This window comes from Aphanomyces invadans, assembly GCF_000520115.1.
Source record: "Aphanomyces invadans strain NJM9701 unplaced genomic scaffold supercont1.36, whole genome shotgun sequence".
NCBI lineage: Eukaryota > Oomycota > Saprolegniomycetes > Saprolegniales > Verrucalvaceae > Aphanomyces > Aphanomyces invadans.
In genome coordinates, this window is record NW_008580181.1 from 219,759 (window position 1) to 236,482 (window position 16,724).

The following is a 16,724-nucleotide window of genomic DNA, read 5'->3' on the forward strand; positions in this document are numbered from 1 at the left end:
ATTTTTTCCCTTTCATATTCGTTTCTGAAGTGACATACAAATTTTAAGATATTTCCTGATGGTTACTCATACTTTAATCCAGTGAAAAACTTGCTAACAACTATTATGGACCAGAGTAGTATTTCAAGGCGCCGAAAATGAATAAACACTCTTGAAAGGGATTTACTCTTAAACTGTATGACATAAATCTGCTCCTTGAATTGAAACAAGCCCAAAATTTTTCTCTTTTACTTCTACTCTTTGTAAATCAATAATCAATTTCGTTGCTCTACAATGAAATTATGGAGGTTTTACTCAACTTCAACTATTCAGCATGTCTCAAAAGTTCCCACTACATGTATACTGTTAGCCAGACTCAAGGTTGAATGCCAAGTACTTTGCTCTACGTTGTAAACAATTGCTGGGAAAAGGAAAAAATCCCACAGAGAAATACGAATATTTTTTGTCCGGCCATGCGATTAGTCGTTGGTCTACCTATCGTATACCCGGCTTACATTCACTTTGGCATCGACGATGACCATCTACACCCGCCTCGTCCATCGGTATCCACTGGCGACGAAGGCCGTGGCGACCGGTGCGATCTTTGGAGTTGGGGATGTGTCGGCGCAGTGTATTGCGTCGGACTCGAACACCGTTTCGTTGTCCCGCGTTCTCCTGACGGCAACCTACGGTTTGATCCTTCAAGGCCCTGCGTTGCACTTTTGGTTTGGCCGCCTCGATGCGCTATGGCCAGGGGCGAACGCAGTCACAGTGATCAAGAAGGTTCTGGCGCAGCATTTGATCTATGCCCCTATGAGCATTGCTTTCTTCAACGGATGGGTTCGATACCACAACGGCGCGAGTACTGAGTCGGTGAGCGATGAGTCGTGCAAACATGGAGCTCACGGTATATCTTGCTAGTCGAGCGAAGCTTGTGGCAAAGCCCTGCAGAACATGCGGGACAAGACCCCGTCTCTGTGGATGGACGGCAACTTCTTCTGGGGGCCATTAAACGTGATCAACTTTTCATTCGTGCCGCTGCCCCATCGTCCTCTCGTCATGAACGCCGGCAACGTCATCTGGACCACGTACTTGAGCTACCGTGCCAACCAACTCACCAAACACGACGACGGCGCTGTCGAAACCAGTGGCCTGCGCGATATGCTTGGATAGCGACCATTAGACAAAATGCCAACTCTTTCATGTCGGCTTCAGCCACTCGTATGCGTTTAATCTCTGCTGGCACTAGCCCACGTGAAAGTTCTCAGCAGGATGAGGGCTAGCAATGCCAATTGCGGCAAGTTACCACGGGTCGTTGTGGCCATTCATGCGCCCAGTCGTCGCGAGATGTGTCCACGACCAGCTCCTGATCTAGCTCTCTTCGATTGTAAGCTACAGTGGCGCCGACGGGCTTCGAACCTCCGCACGACCGTTGGACACGCAGACACTCACAACGTGATATGGCGAGGAACTAGTAAGGTGCCCCCATAAACGGTTCATCGCATCCAACATCTTCTCGTCACCACAACACAAACACAGCAAGGGCTGTCGGCCACACACAGCAGCTCACGCGCACTTGCCCGAAGACCCCATCTCTCGTTCGCCACCGCGTCCACAACAATGGAACTTTCAGTTTGCTGGAAGAACATTCCTTGGATATCAACTTGGGTATCCGGTTGCTATCCGGTTGGATAACATTTAATTAGAGAGGTCATAGTTACAACTAATTCGAGTGCTAACAGTTGCGGAAAAATAATATCACCCAATCATCCGGATAAACTTCAGCATGCAGCAAACTTCACTCCGAGACTTGGCACGATGGCAACAATAGCAGAACCACCGCGCGTCCGCACCCGCCGCGACGAAGCGGCCGAAGAGCTGGAGCGCGCCCTTAACGAATCGCTCCAGTAAATTGTCGTTTAGATGAATGCGTCTGTTGATGCTTCGTTTCTACTTGTAGACCTGACTTTCTTGCGCAAATCGTGGACGCCGAGTGGCGCATGCGCTATCTCGCAGTTTCGTCTCCGGCGCCGTCGCAGGACCATCTATCGACGGACGGAATGAATCATACACTCTCAGACGAAAATGAAACAGGAGTGGACGACGACGATACCACTGAAGACTCGGCGGGGGAGAATACGGACCTCACCGAGGTTCGAATTGTCGAATCGGCCTTCGACGACGACGTGAATGCTTCTGTTCCAATTTGCCACCTCCCTGAAAGAATGTTGCAACTTGTCCTCGAGTATTTGGATGAAGACTCGATCGGGCTCTTCAGCAGCACTTGCCATCGCTTCCACGCCGTCGCCCGAACGGGTACGTTCGCCACGAATACCTCTTCAATCCATGCACAATCTTGTGTACTTCGCTGTTAGATTTGGTTTGGGCCATGATGTGCCATCGGGTTTTTTCCATCCAGGCCAAGGGACGCCCTGTACAGCTGCGGCGATACAAGAGCTGGATGCACATGTTTTTTGCCCGGCCACGCGTCAAGTACCATGGTGCGCTCGAACGCCTGGACGCCCCTCGTGACACGTCACCGAGAATGCTGTCGTGGCAACCATTTCTGATGCGTCGCCTTCGTAGGGTTTTACGTATTGCGTCTGTCGTACTACAAGAAACCCGAGATCAATATGTGGTCGGATTTGCCAAAAAATGCCATCCTCCAGGTGGGTCGCCGATCCCGCCATCGTTCGATGACGTCATCTTGGCTTCACTTCATTCGATGGTTCCAACCCTCTGCCCGGTACAGGCGATCTACTATCGATACTTTTGCTTTCACCGGAACGGTACAGTGTTGTACGCGATGACGCATCGCCACCCCCGCGAGGTAGGTAGCGGTACGTGGAATGTCACGATGACATCGCACGGCAGATGGGCGAAGCGTTCCGCACGCGATCCAAGGACGTGTGGGAAGGCACGTACTCGTTCCACCAAGGCCAATTGCACGTCGTGGCGCATGTGGGCCATAGCATTGTGCAGTTCAAATTTCGCGTCACAAGCCGGTATTCCACATGCAAGCTTGTCGTGGTGGGGATGACGTGGTCGTGACAATGACTAGATGGCGCGCGCCCAACACCCGCCTCGTCCTTCAAACTCACGCGATCTACAGCCCCAACGACACTGCACTGCGGCACCCGCATGAGTTTGACACGGCCGACGAAGAGTTCAATTACAGACGGCACTGGAAACTCTGATGTCATTGATAAGGGGCTATCGAGACATCATGCCTGTGATTGAGAAGCATTCACTTTCGGTCCTTCGACATCATTGTGACTAACTGGTACTGGAGCAACATGCTGAATCGAGCGGATCTCGTCACAAAGGGCTAGTTTGATCCATCCCCGACACCGTTGTCAACTTGCTCTGCAGCAGGCGCCGCTCGCTCTTAGCAATTTCAAAACCGGCGTCATCTCGCTGCGATATCTGTGGTGTGGGCGATGAGAGCGCCGTGTCCCACAGACCTGGAATTGCGACGTCCAGCGGTGAGACCCACGTGACCGTGGCGGGACCGAGGACAACATCAGGTGTAGCAAGCATGTGACGTTCAACAAGAAGCAATCCGAACTCGGTGGTCTAGTTACTGCAATCAATCCTTCTAACGCGTGTACATCAACCCCCACGTCTGCTCGACGTGTCCAGGAAAGTGGGCTGCGGCAGTCGACCGTGGCCAGTGCCTTGGCCCTACCACCAACCTATGCTGCGGCCTTGGGGATTTGGTCCTTGGGCGGGCTGTCGTCGACGACGCGCACTGCGTACACGTCCGAGTTCATTCGAATAATGGGCGACGGATCGGCCCGGACGACTGTACCCGCGTAGGCACCGGAAATTGCCCACGTGCCGAGCTGGACGTTGCCACGATCTCCGTAGGTGGGAAGGAGTGCCAGCTCTTGATAGATTGGGGTGTCGTCGGCCCATTGTCCCTCGGACGCTATCAGCGTTGTGCCGTCGGCCGCCACGACGGCTACGTTTTCCCCCGCGCGACCGGCCACTGGTTTGGTCACATACCCTGATTGTTCCAACTCGGGCGTCAGCGTAAACGACGACCGAAGGAGCATGGGGTGGTTCGGGTACAGCGTCGACAGAACTGGCAAAATTGCTTTTGAACTGGCCAAGATTGTCCAGAGAGGCTCGAAAATACGAATGGCAGGGTGCAGCAGCACGTCCACGAGCTTGACGGCGGTCGTGCCGGGGTGTGCGGGCCGCAACTTGGGCGTCGTCAAGCCCTTCGGGTCCGCGACATCGTCCATGAGAAAATGTTGCCATTCGTCGTCGCTCAGCTGGTCGATGGCGGTGCGCCAAGACCACGTCTTCCACACGTTTCGAACGTTGACGTTGTGTGTCATGTCCACAATGTCTTGGCTAGAGCATGAGATCCCCGTCAGAATCAGTACCAGACAACGTCACCGCAACCACACATTCTTTCGCATCGCAACCTCCGAACACAAAGTCGAATGCCCCGGCATCGCGGTTCGTGATCTGGCATGATACCGAGCGTCCTGTCGTTTGTGGACGTCGGATCAGGCGCAGCATCTCGTCGATGGCCACGTGGCGGACTCAGCAACAGACTTTGGAGCACGGCAAATCGATCGGGTCTTGGAACATGATGAGACATGCGTACCCGTGGCGTTCTAATGTGTCGACCCCCACGACGACATAGCACGTGAGGCCTGCGGCCTCGGCGGCAGCTTTCATGTACTCGGTGTGGTATTGCTCTTCGGGGTCGACATCGCACAGGAGGTGGAGCGGGCCTTGTACATTCTTGAGCACCCATCCATGTGTGAGTTTCTGGAACAGATTTGAGCTGTTGGACGTGCCGGGCAGACCAACCACCGCCGCCCACGCGTCTTGGTTGTACCCACACTCCATGAGACACGACGCCGAGTCCGCGTTGTACTCGTACACCTTGACACCGTTTTCCGTGAGGGCAAAGTCAAAGCGCCCGGCGAGGACGTCTGGCTTGCGGCGGAACCAGGACCGGCGTATGCGTGGCCAGAGCGCGGGGGGCAGGCGAAAGTAGTGGCCAAGTTCCTTCTCGTGGTGCAGTACGTAATCGGTCGCGTCCAAGAACATGTGATGGAGATGCTCGGTCGCGTACTCGAGCGCGGCTTGGCCCCGCGTAGTCAGGCAAAAGTACGCCGAGTTTGGCGACGACGCGAGGGCGGACCCGAACGCCGATTGGAATGCTTGCACGTAGGGCAGGTCGGGGTTCATCCACGGCGTCGCTAGCTGCGTCTAAGCGAAGAAATTGTCGACATGGCGAGGTCATGGCAGTGGAGGAATCTACCTCTGTCAGGGTGACGTTTCGCAGATGCAGGTCTTGCGACGGCGTCGCGATTGGCACGTCTTCGTAGTTGTACTCTGTGTGCATGTCAATTGTCATCCAACCGAGGATGGACGAGTCAGGGAATGTGCATGTGATGGTGTATGCCCCAGTGACTTCGTTCAAGTCGGCCTTGAGCCGTCGGGAGTAGTTGACGCCGGGCGGCCAAATCGTGTCGTCCACGTTTTGCTCGACAATGTCCACGTAGTCGACTTCGACGTTCACAATGACAGCAATGTGACCCGTGTGGACAAACTCGCCGACGGGGTTCCAGATCAGGAGCGACCCCTTCACGGGTAGGTCGGTGGATTCGCCGTTCACGTTGGAAACCATCGGTACCAACTGACCGTCCGCAACACGACGTACCGTCTTGAGGCGGAAGATGTCGTACGCCATCGCGATGTTGTCGTATATCACGCCAAAGTTCACGAGCAAGTACCGACGCCCGAGCTCGACGCATTGCCACTTGTATCCAGTTGTCACGCCATTGTGCTCGTTCTTAAAGCTCGCGCGGTCCAGCATGTCTGGAGGTGGGAGTGTCGAGTAGTCGCAGTTATACAATTCCACGCCGCCATCTGAGACACCCAGCAACGTGCCAAACGGGACAACCGCCGCCGCATCCTCCTCCGTTGAGATGTTCATGGCCTCACGATGTCAAGATGTCTGCAACTTTCGCTATGAAACGGATGTGATCCCATTAAGTTCGTCACAGTTCGAGCGAATTCGAAAAACCAAGAAATAGTCTTCAAATAGGAATATACGATGGCCGAAAATATTCAAAAACGTTTGCCCTATCGAAAGAACCTTTCTCGGAACGAAGCAGTGCGTATCCTTTCCCTGGAATAATATCATATATATATGGCCCGACGTGGTGATAAACCCTGGTAAACGAACGAACCACACAACTCTACGATAGCCACCTGTGTTCCAAGGAGAACTCAGGATTATCAGAACAACCAGAAACCCCGAAATATTGCTACGCATATATTTTCGTTTTCGTGCGATATTTAAAAAATTCATCCACGGATGTAGCCGCTTTCAGCCAATCAGAATATATCCATGGAAAGGTCGCGATCTTTATCCGGAAATGCAGCGATTGCGTGGAACATTTGCCCATTCTCCAGCGCGAACCATGGCAACGGCGCATGACGAGGGGGCTCGGTACACCTTCGAGTCAATTCCTGTCAAGACATCGCCGTGGGAAACCGGCGAAATGAAGTTGAAGCTCATGCAATGGTACGTTCGCGGCATCAGTCACATCTGCTAACGCCAATTCGAACAGGAACTTGGACCAGCACGGTGGCGTCAAGCGATTCCGCATGCGCGGGAAATTTGACCCTGCCAACGCCACTGCATTCCTTCGCGCGTTTTTTGAAAGCAAGTCCGTGCGGGCAAGTGTCCCGGTCGGTGAAGCACATAATTTGTATCAGTTCTTAAGGCAAACCATAGTTTCCCTCAACGGTGCCGTCGACTTTGGACGACTTGTCATTCCGAAAGCTCAAGACGAATGTCCTAAGCATGGAATTCTTCAACAAACTCGAAGCGAGTCCCGGTATGGTGTCACTCCCCATGTCTCTCTTCACCTCCCGCCATAGCGATTGTGTCGTCAGGGGGAGTGCTTCGACGCTGCATGGACGAAGTGTACGACGATTGCACTGTCAACGACAGCCTCCGAGACATGGTCGTGAATCCACTTTCGGACCATGCAGGCTTTTTCTCCGCGTCGGAGCAAGATGAAGCCATCTTTCAAGTTTTTAAGCGACTGGTCATTGGGGGGGCCATGGCTCAGCATGACGAAACGCTCCAGCCGTACTTGAACATGACGAAACTCGTGTACAAGGCGCTCGTGTCGGTGCAAAAGAAGTCGACGACGGACGACGCAAAAGCACCAACACCCCTTGCAGTGATGTCGCACGTCTACCTCTTGCACACTCCAGGCAGCAACGACGGCCACAACAACCAGGACGTGTCCAAGTCGACTCGGCAGCTCTTTCCCAAGCCGGACTCTCCCTACAATGCATGCTTCGTCTCGATTGATCCGCACAACTTTACCGTGTTGTGCTGGTATGCGCCGTTCGTCCCATTCTGGTAGACCTTGTGTCCCGATTCAATTCCATGGCGCCGCAAACACTATATTACCAAGCAATGTCTCCAGTGTTCCTATAGTTTAAAGTTCATCGTGGTCTACACCGTGGGTTTCACCGTCCAAGGTGAACTTGGTGGCATGCTTCTTCAAGAATTCAGTGAATCCAGCGACGTCGCGGGCACCTTCATACGGGATGGGGTTGGCCTTGTCGTTGGCGGGGAAGAAAAAGATGGTGGGGAAGCCCTTGACGTCGACGTTGGGGTGGTCCACTTCGTTTTCGGTAGCGTCCATCTTGGCAATCATAATGCTCTCGACGGACGCAAAGTTTTCGGCCAATTCGTCGTACTTGGGGGCCAACGACTTGCAGTGGCCGCACCAAGGAGCATAGAATTCCAACAACACGTCCTTCTTGTTGTCAATGACGCGGGATTCAAATTCCTTGCCCGAGATAACCTTGACGGCTTCGTTACTGTCGTCGTACGGTTCCGCCGACTTGAGGGTAGGCTTCAACTCGCCCGACAAGTAGTCGGCTTCGAACTTGGACAAGGTGGCAGTGGTCAACGATTCAGTCAGCTCGGCAGCCTTGACAGGGTAAGGGTACTTCTTCATGCCAGCGGCCATGTTCACCAAAATGATTGCAGGCATATCAGCTTCCTTCAAGCTGAAATAGTCGACAATGCGAGTTTCAGAGGGAGGAACAACCACATGCAAGATCTTGCCCTTGTTGGCGGCAGCGGTTTCAGTCACCGATTGCACGAGGGTTTCGTAGTAGTCCTTGGACGAATCGGCAAACACGAGCATGTGGACTTGAATGTTACCGCCAAAGATTTGCGAAGCCTTTTCTTGGGCGAACACCATGACAAGAGGCTTGTTGTTGTCGGCGACGAAAGCAGAGATGTCCTGCTTGTTGAATTCACCTTCATACACAACCTTCTTCTCGTCGAACTTCTTGAACAAGACAACCGAACCGGCAGTCTTGACATCAGCGTGCAACGAAGCATCGGTGGTGGCAACAATGACGGCAACTTCTTCACCGTCTGCGACCTTTTCCAAGATATCCTTTTGGGTACCAGTGACCGAATCGATATGGGCTAACACGACAACATCGTTGGCTTCAGTCAATTTTTCCAATTCTTCAGCGCTTTCAATGATCTTCACCGCGGGGCCAGAGTTCTTAATCACCCACTTTTCAATTTCGTCAGCGGTACGACCACCAGTGAATGCCTTGACGGCAGTCGGGTCAACGTCCCCCTTAAAGAACTTCAAGGTCGGGTAACCAGAGACGCCGTACTTTTCGCTGGTCTTGGAATGTGCGGTCGCGTCCAACTTGGCAATCCGGAAGGGAGGGTCGTGTTCCAACAACGCAGAGGCTGCCTTGGCGTATTCGGGGGCCAACGACTTGCAATGGCCGCACCAAGGGGCGTAAAACTCCACCAACAAGAATTCATTGGAAGTGACAGCTTCGTCGAAGTTATCATCTGTCAACACGAGGACGTTTTCTTCTTCTTCAATGGTGGCGCCAGAGACGGCGGCAAGGCCAAGCATGAGCAAGGCGGAGATCGTCGTGAAAAATCGCATCTTCGGTGATCCCAGCAAAAGCGAAAGTGACCATGGATCGGCTCGGCAGGCACGACACAATGGAATCTGTCTCAATGTATACCGCATTGAAACACAATTCCGCATGTATAAATTTGTATATAAGAGGCTGAGATTCCCCTTGATCTTTGACATTTCCATAGAGTTATACAGCTTGAGGTCCCATGCATACAAAGATCAAGTTTTTCATGACACGTGGACTTGACGAGAATCCTTTTGGCCACGTGGACGATTCCATGGCGCGCACCTATCCATACAAAAATCAAGTGAATCTTGATCCCCCACCCCTTCTTGAAGGCGATGGTATCCTTGGGATTTGATTGGGCCAAACTTGACTTTCCTTAATTTCATTGGTCAATTCAAGAATCAGACACGGAGGGGGGCTTAATCGACGGTTGCAGAGCGGCAGAATCGATCCTGTCGCCTTCATGACGCAACGTCATGGTGGTGGGCAAGGTCCTGCTGCGCTGACTCCATCCAATGCATGAAGTAGACGCCAAGTACAAGCACGTATGAAGGAAAATGTTCGTGCGTGTGCGATGCGCTCCAAGTGATGCCAACTGCGTCGACTCGGGCAAGTGAACCGTCTGAAGTGTAGCTCTGTGCTTGTCGTCATAGCATGAGTTCGCCAACACACCAGGGGACTCAACCATGATACGCGATACAAACGCAATGGCAATGTAGATGAAGAAGCTTTGCATAAGACCACGGGATGTGGGTACCGAACGCACAAATGTATCTGTTGGATGCATTCTTGGCGTGCTCTTTCAGTATATCACGACTTTGTTGCACGGAGTCCCTCCTGCGCGCATCGCAGTCGTTCTGTGCCGGACATTGTTGAGGACCAGGTGTATATCACGTACGATCCGCACATTTCATGCTTCGTATCCGCCGCCATTAATTGCGGCTGTGTACCCAACAAAACGTGTTATTCCTGTGCAATGAAATGCACACCAGTTAGGGACGTCTCGTTAGCACGTCGTTGACGCAAATCAAGTGCTTCGGCTCTGGATCAGCGACTACAAAGAACATAAATGCAATCTTCATGTTCACGTGCGCTATCCCCTGTCTGCGTCTGTCCTCGCGGGACGCCGCCGCCCGGGACGCAACATGGTTGTGCCGCTGGATTGAATCAAAATGGATTTGGGGCCGGCGTTGGCTGCCGCCTGTGCCACCGCAGTCCATCGTCGAACTCGAACATTACGACAATGTTAGTATACTGTATCATAGTACATAGTACGTACATTTTGTACGGTGTACGCATAATCGAACTGCACCCGATTTCTTACGCTTGTCGTAAAACCGATACCGCGGCGTGCGAGACCGAGACGTCACCCCGGCGGCGGCGTGGCGAGGATCATGAGCACGCATGACCTCCAAGACAAGATGCAGAAAATGAGGATGCAGCAGCAGAAAATCGACTACGTTGTCCCGAAAGCGTCAACGTCCATGTACCCACCGACGTCGTCTTCCAGTCGGACGAGCAACGGCACGCCTTCCCATGGCCAAGGAGGTGGACTTTATCACTCGGGGATCCCTGTCGGCCAACGTGGGAGCAACACGAACTTGTATGCGCAAGAAAGAATCACGAGCCCACATCGAACTGGCGGAATGACGTACCTGCCACAACGTGGAAGCAGTCAAGACCTTTACCAACTCTGTGGATCGGCAGCAGGGACACCGTCCAGTGGTGGTGGAGGCCGAGACTTAATCGCGGCAGCGGCAGCGGCGTCCCAAAAGAATCGTCAGACTCGTGGACGTCCCGGGTCGGGGTCACCGCTCGCGTCGCATCCGTTCAACGAAGTAGCGTACTACAAGTCGACTGACGCGGCTGCGATGTTGCGGAAAAACTTGAGCTGGAACAGCGTCGACTCTTTGGAGCACCATGCCCGTCCCATGCACTACGAAGATCCAACTTCGACGATTCGCCTCCCACGCAGCACATCCCAACCCCAGGCGCCAGTGTCTTCGTCGCCCCACCCGCCCAACCTCGTGCACGTCGCGTCGGGGACATTCCAATCGACGCAATTCATGGAACAAATGAACTTTGATGACTTAGACGAAGACGACAGTAGCTCCATCGGGTACATGGACGATTACGAGCAGCAGCAAGGTGTGTCCATCACGACCGGGTTCATGGGTGGCCAACGGTTCGACGATGACGACGACGACCAGATCGATGATAGCTGTCGTAGCGACGTATCGTCACGCAATGTTCAAGCTGCCCCAACTTTGTCCACGTTGCCGGCGCCGGCCCCTTACCTGTTTGCCCCTCCACCTCGATCGACTCCCTCGTACGCCGACGACCGAAGGGTCCCAGTTTCCCCACCCAAGGACATGGTGCGCCAGGACCAGCTCCATCATGGTAACGTAACAGGGCCATACATGGCGACAGCACTGTACTCGCCTCCACAGTACCAAGTCCCGATGCCCCATCGGTATCCACCTCGTTCCGCGATCCCCACGTCGCCTTCTTCCTATAAACCCTACCACACCAAGCCGTCGTCGTCGCCGCCCGTTCCTGGTCCGTCGGTTCAAGCCCCATCCACGACGACTCCCGCATCGTCGGGACGCAAGCCACAACTGCACCATGCACACTCAGAGAACGCCAAGTACGAGTACTCGGCCGCGGGGACCCGCCAAGAAGGCGACATTTCGATTTGGATTGGAACATGGAACCTTGGTGCCGCCGATCCATTCAGCGACTCGCGGGGTCTCATGGACGATGCCGACACCTCCCGCATGGTGCGGCATCTCGTTCCCGTCGGGTACGACTTGTACGTGTTGGGGGTCCAAGAAGGCGTGAACGAGAACGTTTACTTTGCCATTCAAGCATACTTGAATCGGAATCCGCAGTTGCTGCGATACCAGCGCAAGGAACTCCGGAACGATAAAGTCGTGCTGCCCAACAAACAAGCGCCCGTCGACGCCGTGTTCGACGCGGTCCGCGGCCGCGGCGACGGTGCGTTCATGGGCACCAAGTTTACGGGCATGGCGGTCTTTTGCGGGGAGCATGTCTCGGCAGACGTCCAAGTGCTGCGTGCGGGGCTGCACAAGTTCAACATTGCGTCGGGTTCAAAGGGCGGGGTCGCCGTCGCGCTCAAGGTCAAGCACACGACTCTGTGCTTCATCAACTGCCACCTGGACGCGCGCAACGATACATACCGCCGGGAACAGATCCGACTTCTCAACACGAACTTGGGCAAAGTCATGGGGCATCCATACTTTGACCTGACACAGCAATTTCACCATATTGTGTGGATGGGAGACCTCAACTACCGCATTGTCAAGATGGATGCGTCCGAGGTGTGTCGACTCTTGAGTGAAGACCGGATCGAGGAGCTCCACGAGCGCGGCGATGGTCTCTTGAACGACCGCAAGCAAGGCATCTTTGAAGGCTTCAAAGAGCCCGACAAATTTCACAACTTTTACCCGACGTACAAAAAGTTTCCGCTCCGGGGAAATGTCGACATGCACGATCCAAACTGGCCCGAGCGCGTCTACCGCGTGCTGTACAAGGAGCCATTCTACAAAGGTACGATCGATCGCCGACAGAATGTCCATGCGAGCTCGTGTGATCCACAAAGCAAGGCGTCGTTTACATGGACGTCACGGTTTGTTGGGGATGGATGATGGTGCCGCCGCACTTGGCGCGCTCTGCCATGCATGAATCGTTCGGTTGCATGTGGCAACGATGACGACGTGGATGACTATGTAGGCGGTCAAGTCAAGAAGCGTGTGCCTGGGTGGTGCGATCGCATCTTGGTCTACTCGACGCCAATGCGAAATTCCGATCTCGTCGCGGAGAAGGTCCCGTGCCCGTTCATGCAAGGCCGATGGGTGGACAACTACCAGAGCATTAACGACGGAGTGGGGATGGATGTGTCGGACCATAGCCCCGTCACTTGCACCATGCTGCTCAAATTCGTGCGGCCGTCCATGGCCGGCATCCGTGGCGACAAGGGGCTGTCGCTTCCTGGGGTCCCAGGTGACTCGCGTTCGTGACGTTATCCGTGACGTGATCTTGTCTAGACGGAGTGAGTTCGTACACCGATCTGCGCCCAAACGTCCGTCTGCAAGGCCCGTCCTACGGCGGTGGCCCCCACGGACCGATCACAACCGTGCTCACCCTGTTCAACATGGTACGCCACGATAACTCGATATGCGGCATGGTGACGTGCCGGCGTAGGTTGTCACGTGGGGCAGCCATTCCCACGTCCCAAAAAAGACGCGGGTCGTGGCGCCGCTCATGGGCGAAGACGATTTGAATCGACAGACCGAAGCCACGGGCGAACGCAACATTTCCATCACGAACGTTGCAACACTCAGCCTCAACGTCAAACTGCACCACGAGCGAAGTCTCCAGGACTTGCACATGCTCGTGTGGGTGCGCCACGAAAGTGTCGTCGGTCACTGCGTCGTATCGCTCAAGCGCGTCGCCGATCTCCACATCGACGGTACGGACGAGGCCCGGTACAAGGCCAGTCTGTACTTCAACGCGTCGCCCGTCACGATGGACGGCGTCCCAGTGAAGCTGATCTTTTCTGTGAAACCGAGCAACCTCCACGGCATCAAGATCATGCACTAGCGTAGATGCCCCCCCCCTCATGGACAAAGCCGCATTGTCCTCGTGTAAACGATCACTCCTTTGTACCCTTCGTTGCAGCCCCCCGCATGCATGGTTAATGCCACTGACGCTTGCAACTTGGACAAAGAGGTGGGTGCGTCCTGTGGATGGGAGGCTCAAAGGGCGCGCTCGTCGTACGAGAGGCCAGCACTCCCTGCATCAAGAGAGCTCTGTCGGCCACGCGCCTACCTTGCCATTCCTGCGACCAACGAGCAACATGAACAGCGCTGACATGCCAGCAGTCCATGCAAAAGGACAAGAGTAGAACGAGGCAGCCCGAGACGTCGGGCGACGTCGAGCAGCATGTATCGGTTTGTGCCGGCGTCGGTGTCTTTGACAAAGTAGAACTCCATGCCGAGTCCGAGAATACACGCGTCAAGAAGCCCAGAGTCGTTCACTTTGGCCACAAGCATGCTTGGGTTTGAACGGACGAGCGCAGCCTCGTCGACGCGTTGGGAGGACGCAGTGGAGAATTGTGTGGACGCCGCCCGCCCTTTGTTGCAAAGCCCAGTGAGTACGACGCGACCGACGACAGCACCCACAGATCGAAGGACAGCTTGGCACAAGTGCCACCGATTCACGTCTGGAATCCATCGAACATGACGGAAGCATGGTTGCAGCTGGGACTGCTGGAAGTGTGCACGGCGCGCCTTCGTCGTAGGCTTCCTGTCGATTTGTTTAATGATTGGAATTGCCTTAGCGACGATGGAGTGGCAAAACGCACCTGGTTGGAAAAGATGACGTTGCGTGAGCATCTTCGGAGCACGCGAAGCTCTTTTGTTGCCGCGATTTTCCCATGACACTGTGTATATGAATTCGGGCATGCCGTCGACTCGGCATCCCGTCGCTGCATTCGGGAAAGCACGTCCAATTTGACGTGATGGCGACAGCACCACGCAAGATCTTGCTCGACGCATATACGTCCTTTGTCAGGACCCTACTGCGCGTGCTTTGGCAAGGTGGTGTTACCATGAGTTCACAGAGTTCAAGTTTCGTGGGCTCGTCAACGCAGATGACATGGTAACCAGCGGCACGCTGTCGAATCCGTCCTAAGTCGGTGCCACATTGGTCCGTCCCATTTCATTGTGTCCCACGTTGAATTTGACGTTCTCGTGTCACAGCGCCGTTGATCTTGCGTGGCGGCACCGGTTGCATGGCTGCGCACGAAGCCGCGGCATCGCAAGTCCGCGATCCCAACACGCACACGTAGCCCAACTGCGCACACCTTTCCTTGAGCTTGGTCAAAAGATCATGTTTGATTCAGCCACGTCGAAGCTGCCTTCGTCGACGGCGTGCCTTCCACACAAGGAGTAACCCATCCAAGCAACTCCATCGATCTTGCGTGCAGTGACTTAGCCGTTCTCTTGTAGCGTGCTGGTCCAGAGACACTTGCAAGTAGGCTGAGCATTGATTTATTCAACACTTACGATGTCATGAGTGTGTTGCCTTGCGCTGCATCGCGACCGTGGTGCCACCTACGCTGTGCCTCGTCTGCTTGACGGATGACGAAGAGCTCTTTGCTATCGTGGCGTTGTCTGTTTCCTCCTTGAGCTCTGCTGTGTCTTCTGTCGTCCGATATCGAAGGCCAATGATCGCACAAAGAGCGGCGAGCATGAAAAGCAGCACAGGTACGGGGCACATGGAAGCTTGCCGGGGGGAAATGATCGATGTCGTATGCCTCGTCCGAGTTGCGTTCGGGTTGATGTCTTTTCATAGGCTCTTAGTAAGATACTGAAATGACTACATTTCGGGCATTTTACACAATTTAAATATATTGCCAGTTTAAAGTTTGAAGTTGTACGCATATTAAATTATGGTTTAAATGCCTACATTAATCACTCGGATTCCTCGATTTTTGATTGGATGATGGCAAGCGTTTTTAGCCAATGCAATCGCAGCTTCTTTTTGATGGGACGAAAGCCACACTCTCCATCCTGGCCCCGACTGCACACGTAACGAATCGTCACATGGTCCAGTCACCAACATGCTGCGGCCGAGATGCGACGCCGATGGCACGAGATGGCGATGGCTTGGCTAGCAGCTGCGACAGAGCACGATGTGCACTTCGGGACCCGTCGAATCGAACTTAGAAGAGCCATTGGACTTACTCCGGCGTACTTGCGGGAGTCAGTTCCGCCACCTCATATCCACTCCAGCCAGTCCAGTCGACCGACCGTCTGAAATGTTTGCCCGCATCTCCTCCACTGCTGTCCGCCGCGCCGCCGCCTCGCAAACGCGAGGCTTCCGCAAAGGTACGTACATTGAGCCGGTCATGCGGGTTCACGAGCCCGTGCTCATGTCTATGATTGCCCAGGCAACCCCACCAAGTTTACGGAAAACAAGGCAGACACTGGGTTCAATGCTGTCCTCAATGGTACATTTGCCTTGTTGCCTTCGACGACGTGATGGATGACCGTGCAATGTGGAAACGTAGCCGACAACTCCAAGCACACTAGCAAGGTGATGCACTACACGAGCTACGGCCTCTTGGCGCTCGTCCCTGCCGCGGTCGTGCTGAGCCCGTCTGCGTTGAACACGCCGGTCGACTACTTGCTGGCGGTGCTGATCCCCGTGCACAGCCATATCGGTATCAACAACGCCGTGTCGGACTACGTGCCCAAGAACTTTCAAACGTTGGTTCGCACGGGTGTCCTCGGCGTGTCAGTCGTCACTTTCTTGGGGCTCATCACCCTCAACGTCACAGGCGCTGGCGTCACCGAGACTGTCAAGTCTCTGTGGCGTGAACCTCCTTCCAAGAAGGCGTCGCATTAAGTAGGTCTCCCTGTGCCGCCCCGATACTCGACTTCGACACTCAGAATCCGTTGAAGCTAGAACGATTTCGATTTCATCGATATTCTGGACCACTATTCATTGAAACTTTGCCATTTTTCAACACAATTGCTGGCAAAATGCGCAAAACAAAGAGTTGATTCAGGCAGGAAGTACATATATTCCCTTAGCTACATCTGCGACGCTCTGCAGCTCGCGACGCATCCCAGCCACACCACACCATTCTCAACGAATGCCTGCCCGTCGATGTGTCTCGCGCGTGGTCTGCACATGTTTGAGTTGGCGCATGGCTTTGGTCCTCCTTCTCTTCTCCAAAGTGGATG

At 54.2% G+C, this 16,724-nt stretch overlaps 7 protein-coding genes across 10 annotated transcripts in view; 5 read left to right on the plus strand and 2 right to left on the minus strand.

Moving 5' to 3' along the window:
- The first annotated feature begins 454 nt into the window (after nucleotides 1–454).
- H310_12109 (hypothetical protein) lies at nucleotides 455–1,233 on the plus strand. The gene is made up of 2 exons (XM_008879071.1): nucleotides 455–852; nucleotides 901–1,233. The coding sequence occupies exons 1-2, from the start codon at nucleotides 514–516 to the stop codon at nucleotides 1,150–1,152; spliced, it is 591 nt and encodes a 196-aa protein (XP_008877293.1). The 5' UTR covers nucleotides 455–513; the 3' UTR covers nucleotides 1,153–1,233.
- Nucleotides 1,234–1,788: 555 nt separating this feature from the next.
- H310_12110 lies at nucleotides 1,789–3,606 on the plus strand. 2 transcript variants are annotated; one of them, XM_008879072.1, is made up of 8 exons: nucleotides 1,789–1,886; nucleotides 1,940–2,295; nucleotides 2,355–2,480; nucleotides 2,566–2,648; nucleotides 2,732–2,809; nucleotides 2,854–2,984; nucleotides 3,041–3,262; nucleotides 3,312–3,606. In XM_008879072.1, the coding sequence occupies exons 1-7, from the start codon at nucleotides 1,798–1,800 to the stop codon at nucleotides 3,174–3,176; spliced, it is 999 nt and encodes a 332-aa protein (XP_008877294.1). In that variant the 5' UTR covers nucleotides 1,789–1,797; the 3' UTR covers nucleotides 3,177–3,262; nucleotides 3,312–3,606. The 2 variants fall into 2 exon arrangements, with proteins under 2 accessions (XP_008877294.1, XP_008877295.1); XM_008879073.1 differs by having other exon boundaries at nucleotides 3,041–3,606.
- H310_12111 (hypothetical protein) lies at nucleotides 3,297–5,978 on the minus strand. Its single transcript, XM_008879074.1, has 3 exons — nucleotides 5,267–5,978; nucleotides 4,601–5,214; nucleotides 3,297–4,341 (listed from the first exon to the last, which is right to left on the minus strand). The coding sequence occupies exons 1-3, from the start codon at nucleotides 5,942–5,944 to the stop codon at nucleotides 3,675–3,677; spliced, it is 1,959 nt and encodes a 652-aa protein (XP_008877296.1). The 5' UTR covers nucleotides 5,945–5,978; the 3' UTR covers nucleotides 3,297–3,674.
- Nucleotides 5,979–6,434: 456 nt separating this feature from the next.
- On the plus strand, nucleotides 6,435–7,394 carry H310_12112 (hypothetical protein; the record flags this gene model as incomplete). The annotated part of the gene is made up of 4 exons (XM_008879075.1): nucleotides 6,435–6,538; nucleotides 6,585–6,705; nucleotides 6,752–6,854; nucleotides 6,898–7,394. 4 exons carry the CDS (start codon nucleotides 6,435–6,437, stop codon nucleotides 7,392–7,394), a joined length of 825 nt encoding a protein of 274 aa, XP_008877297.1.
- Nucleotides 7,395–7,418: 24 nt separating this feature from the next.
- Nucleotides 7,419–8,978, minus strand: H310_12113 (protein disulfide-isomerase domain). Its single transcript, XM_008879076.1, has one exon. It carries the CDS (start codon nucleotides 8,964–8,966, stop codon nucleotides 7,470–7,472), a length of 1,497 nt encoding a protein of 498 aa, XP_008877298.1. The 5' UTR covers nucleotides 8,967–8,978; the 3' UTR covers nucleotides 7,419–7,469.
- Nucleotides 8,979–10,263: 1,285 nt separating this feature from the next.
- H310_12114 lies at nucleotides 10,264–13,643 on the plus strand. Of its 2 annotated transcripts, XM_008879077.1 has the most exons (5): nucleotides 10,264–11,134; nucleotides 11,180–12,519; nucleotides 12,703–12,972; nucleotides 13,017–13,126; nucleotides 13,174–13,643. In XM_008879077.1, exons 1-5 carry the CDS (start codon nucleotides 10,344–10,346, stop codon nucleotides 13,570–13,572), a joined length of 2,910 nt encoding a protein of 969 aa, XP_008877299.1. In that variant the 5' UTR covers nucleotides 10,264–10,343; the 3' UTR covers nucleotides 13,573–13,643. The 2 variants fall into 2 exon arrangements, with proteins under 2 accessions (XP_008877299.1, XP_008877300.1); XM_008879078.1 differs by having other exon boundaries at nucleotides 10,264–12,519.
- A 1,904-nt stretch (nucleotides 13,644–15,547) lies between these two features.
- H310_12115 overlaps nucleotides 15,548–16,724 on the plus strand; it is a 2,451-nt gene continuing 1,274 nt past the window's right edge. The window contains exons 1-2 of one of the 2 annotated variants that reach the window (XM_008879080.1): nucleotides 15,548–15,863; nucleotides 15,926–15,985. In XM_008879080.1, coding sequence (XP_008877302.1) covers nucleotides 15,668–15,863; nucleotides 15,926–15,985 — 256 coding nt within the window. In that variant the 5' untranslated portion in view covers nucleotides 15,548–15,667. The remainder of the gene's footprint in view (nucleotides 15,864–15,925; nucleotides 15,986–16,724) is intronic. The other variant, XM_008879079.1, reaches the window with a different exon arrangement.

Excerpts from the sequence above, each read along its gene's own strand:
- H310_12109 (XM_008879071.1), top strand. The coding sequence starts at position 514 with ATGACCATCTACACCCGCCTCGTCCATCGGTATCCACTGGCGACGAAG. Across the intron at positions 853-900 it reads ACGGCGCGAGTACTGAGTCG|TCGAGCGAAGCTTGTGGCAA; the intron begins GTGAGCGATGAG and ends ATATCTTGCTAG.
- H310_12110 (XM_008879073.1), top strand. The coding sequence starts at position 1,798 with ATGGCAACAATAGCAGAACCACCGCGCGTCCGCACCCGCCGCGACGAA. Across the intron at positions 2,481-2,565 it reads GCCACGCGTCAAGTACCATG|GGTTTTACGTATTGCGTCTG; the intron begins GTGCGCTCGAAC and ends TCGCCTTCGTAG. Across the intron at positions 2,810-2,853 it reads CGCATCGCCACCCCCGCGAG|ATGGGCGAAGCGTTCCGCAC; the intron begins GTAGGTAGCGGT and ends ATCGCACGGCAG.
- H310_12111 (XM_008879074.1), bottom strand. The coding sequence starts at position 5,944 with ATGAACATCTCAACGGAGGAGGATGCGGCGGCGGTTGTCCCGTTTGGC. Across the intron at positions 5,215-5,266 it reads GAAACGTCACCCTGACAGAG|ACGCAGCTAGCGACGCCGTG; the intron begins GTAGATTCCTCC and ends TTCTTCGCTTAG. Across the intron at positions 4,342-4,600 it reads GACACATTAGAACGCCACGG|CCAAGACATTGTGGACATGA; the intron begins GTACGCATGTCT and ends CTCATGCTCTAG.
- H310_12113 (XM_008879076.1), bottom strand. The coding sequence starts at position 8,966 with ATGCGATTTTTCACGACGATCTCCGCCTTGCTCATGCTTGGCCTTGCC.
- H310_12114 (XM_008879078.1), top strand. The coding sequence starts at position 10,344 with ATGAGCACGCATGACCTCCAAGACAAGATGCAGAAAATGAGGATGCAG. Across the intron at positions 12,973-13,016 it reads GTCGCTTCCTGGGGTCCCAG|ACGGAGTGAGTTCGTACACC; the intron begins GTGACTCGCGTT and ends GATCTTGTCTAG. Across the intron at positions 13,127-13,173 it reads TGCTCACCCTGTTCAACATG|GTTGTCACGTGGGGCAGCCA; the intron begins GTACGCCACGAT and ends GTGCCGGCGTAG.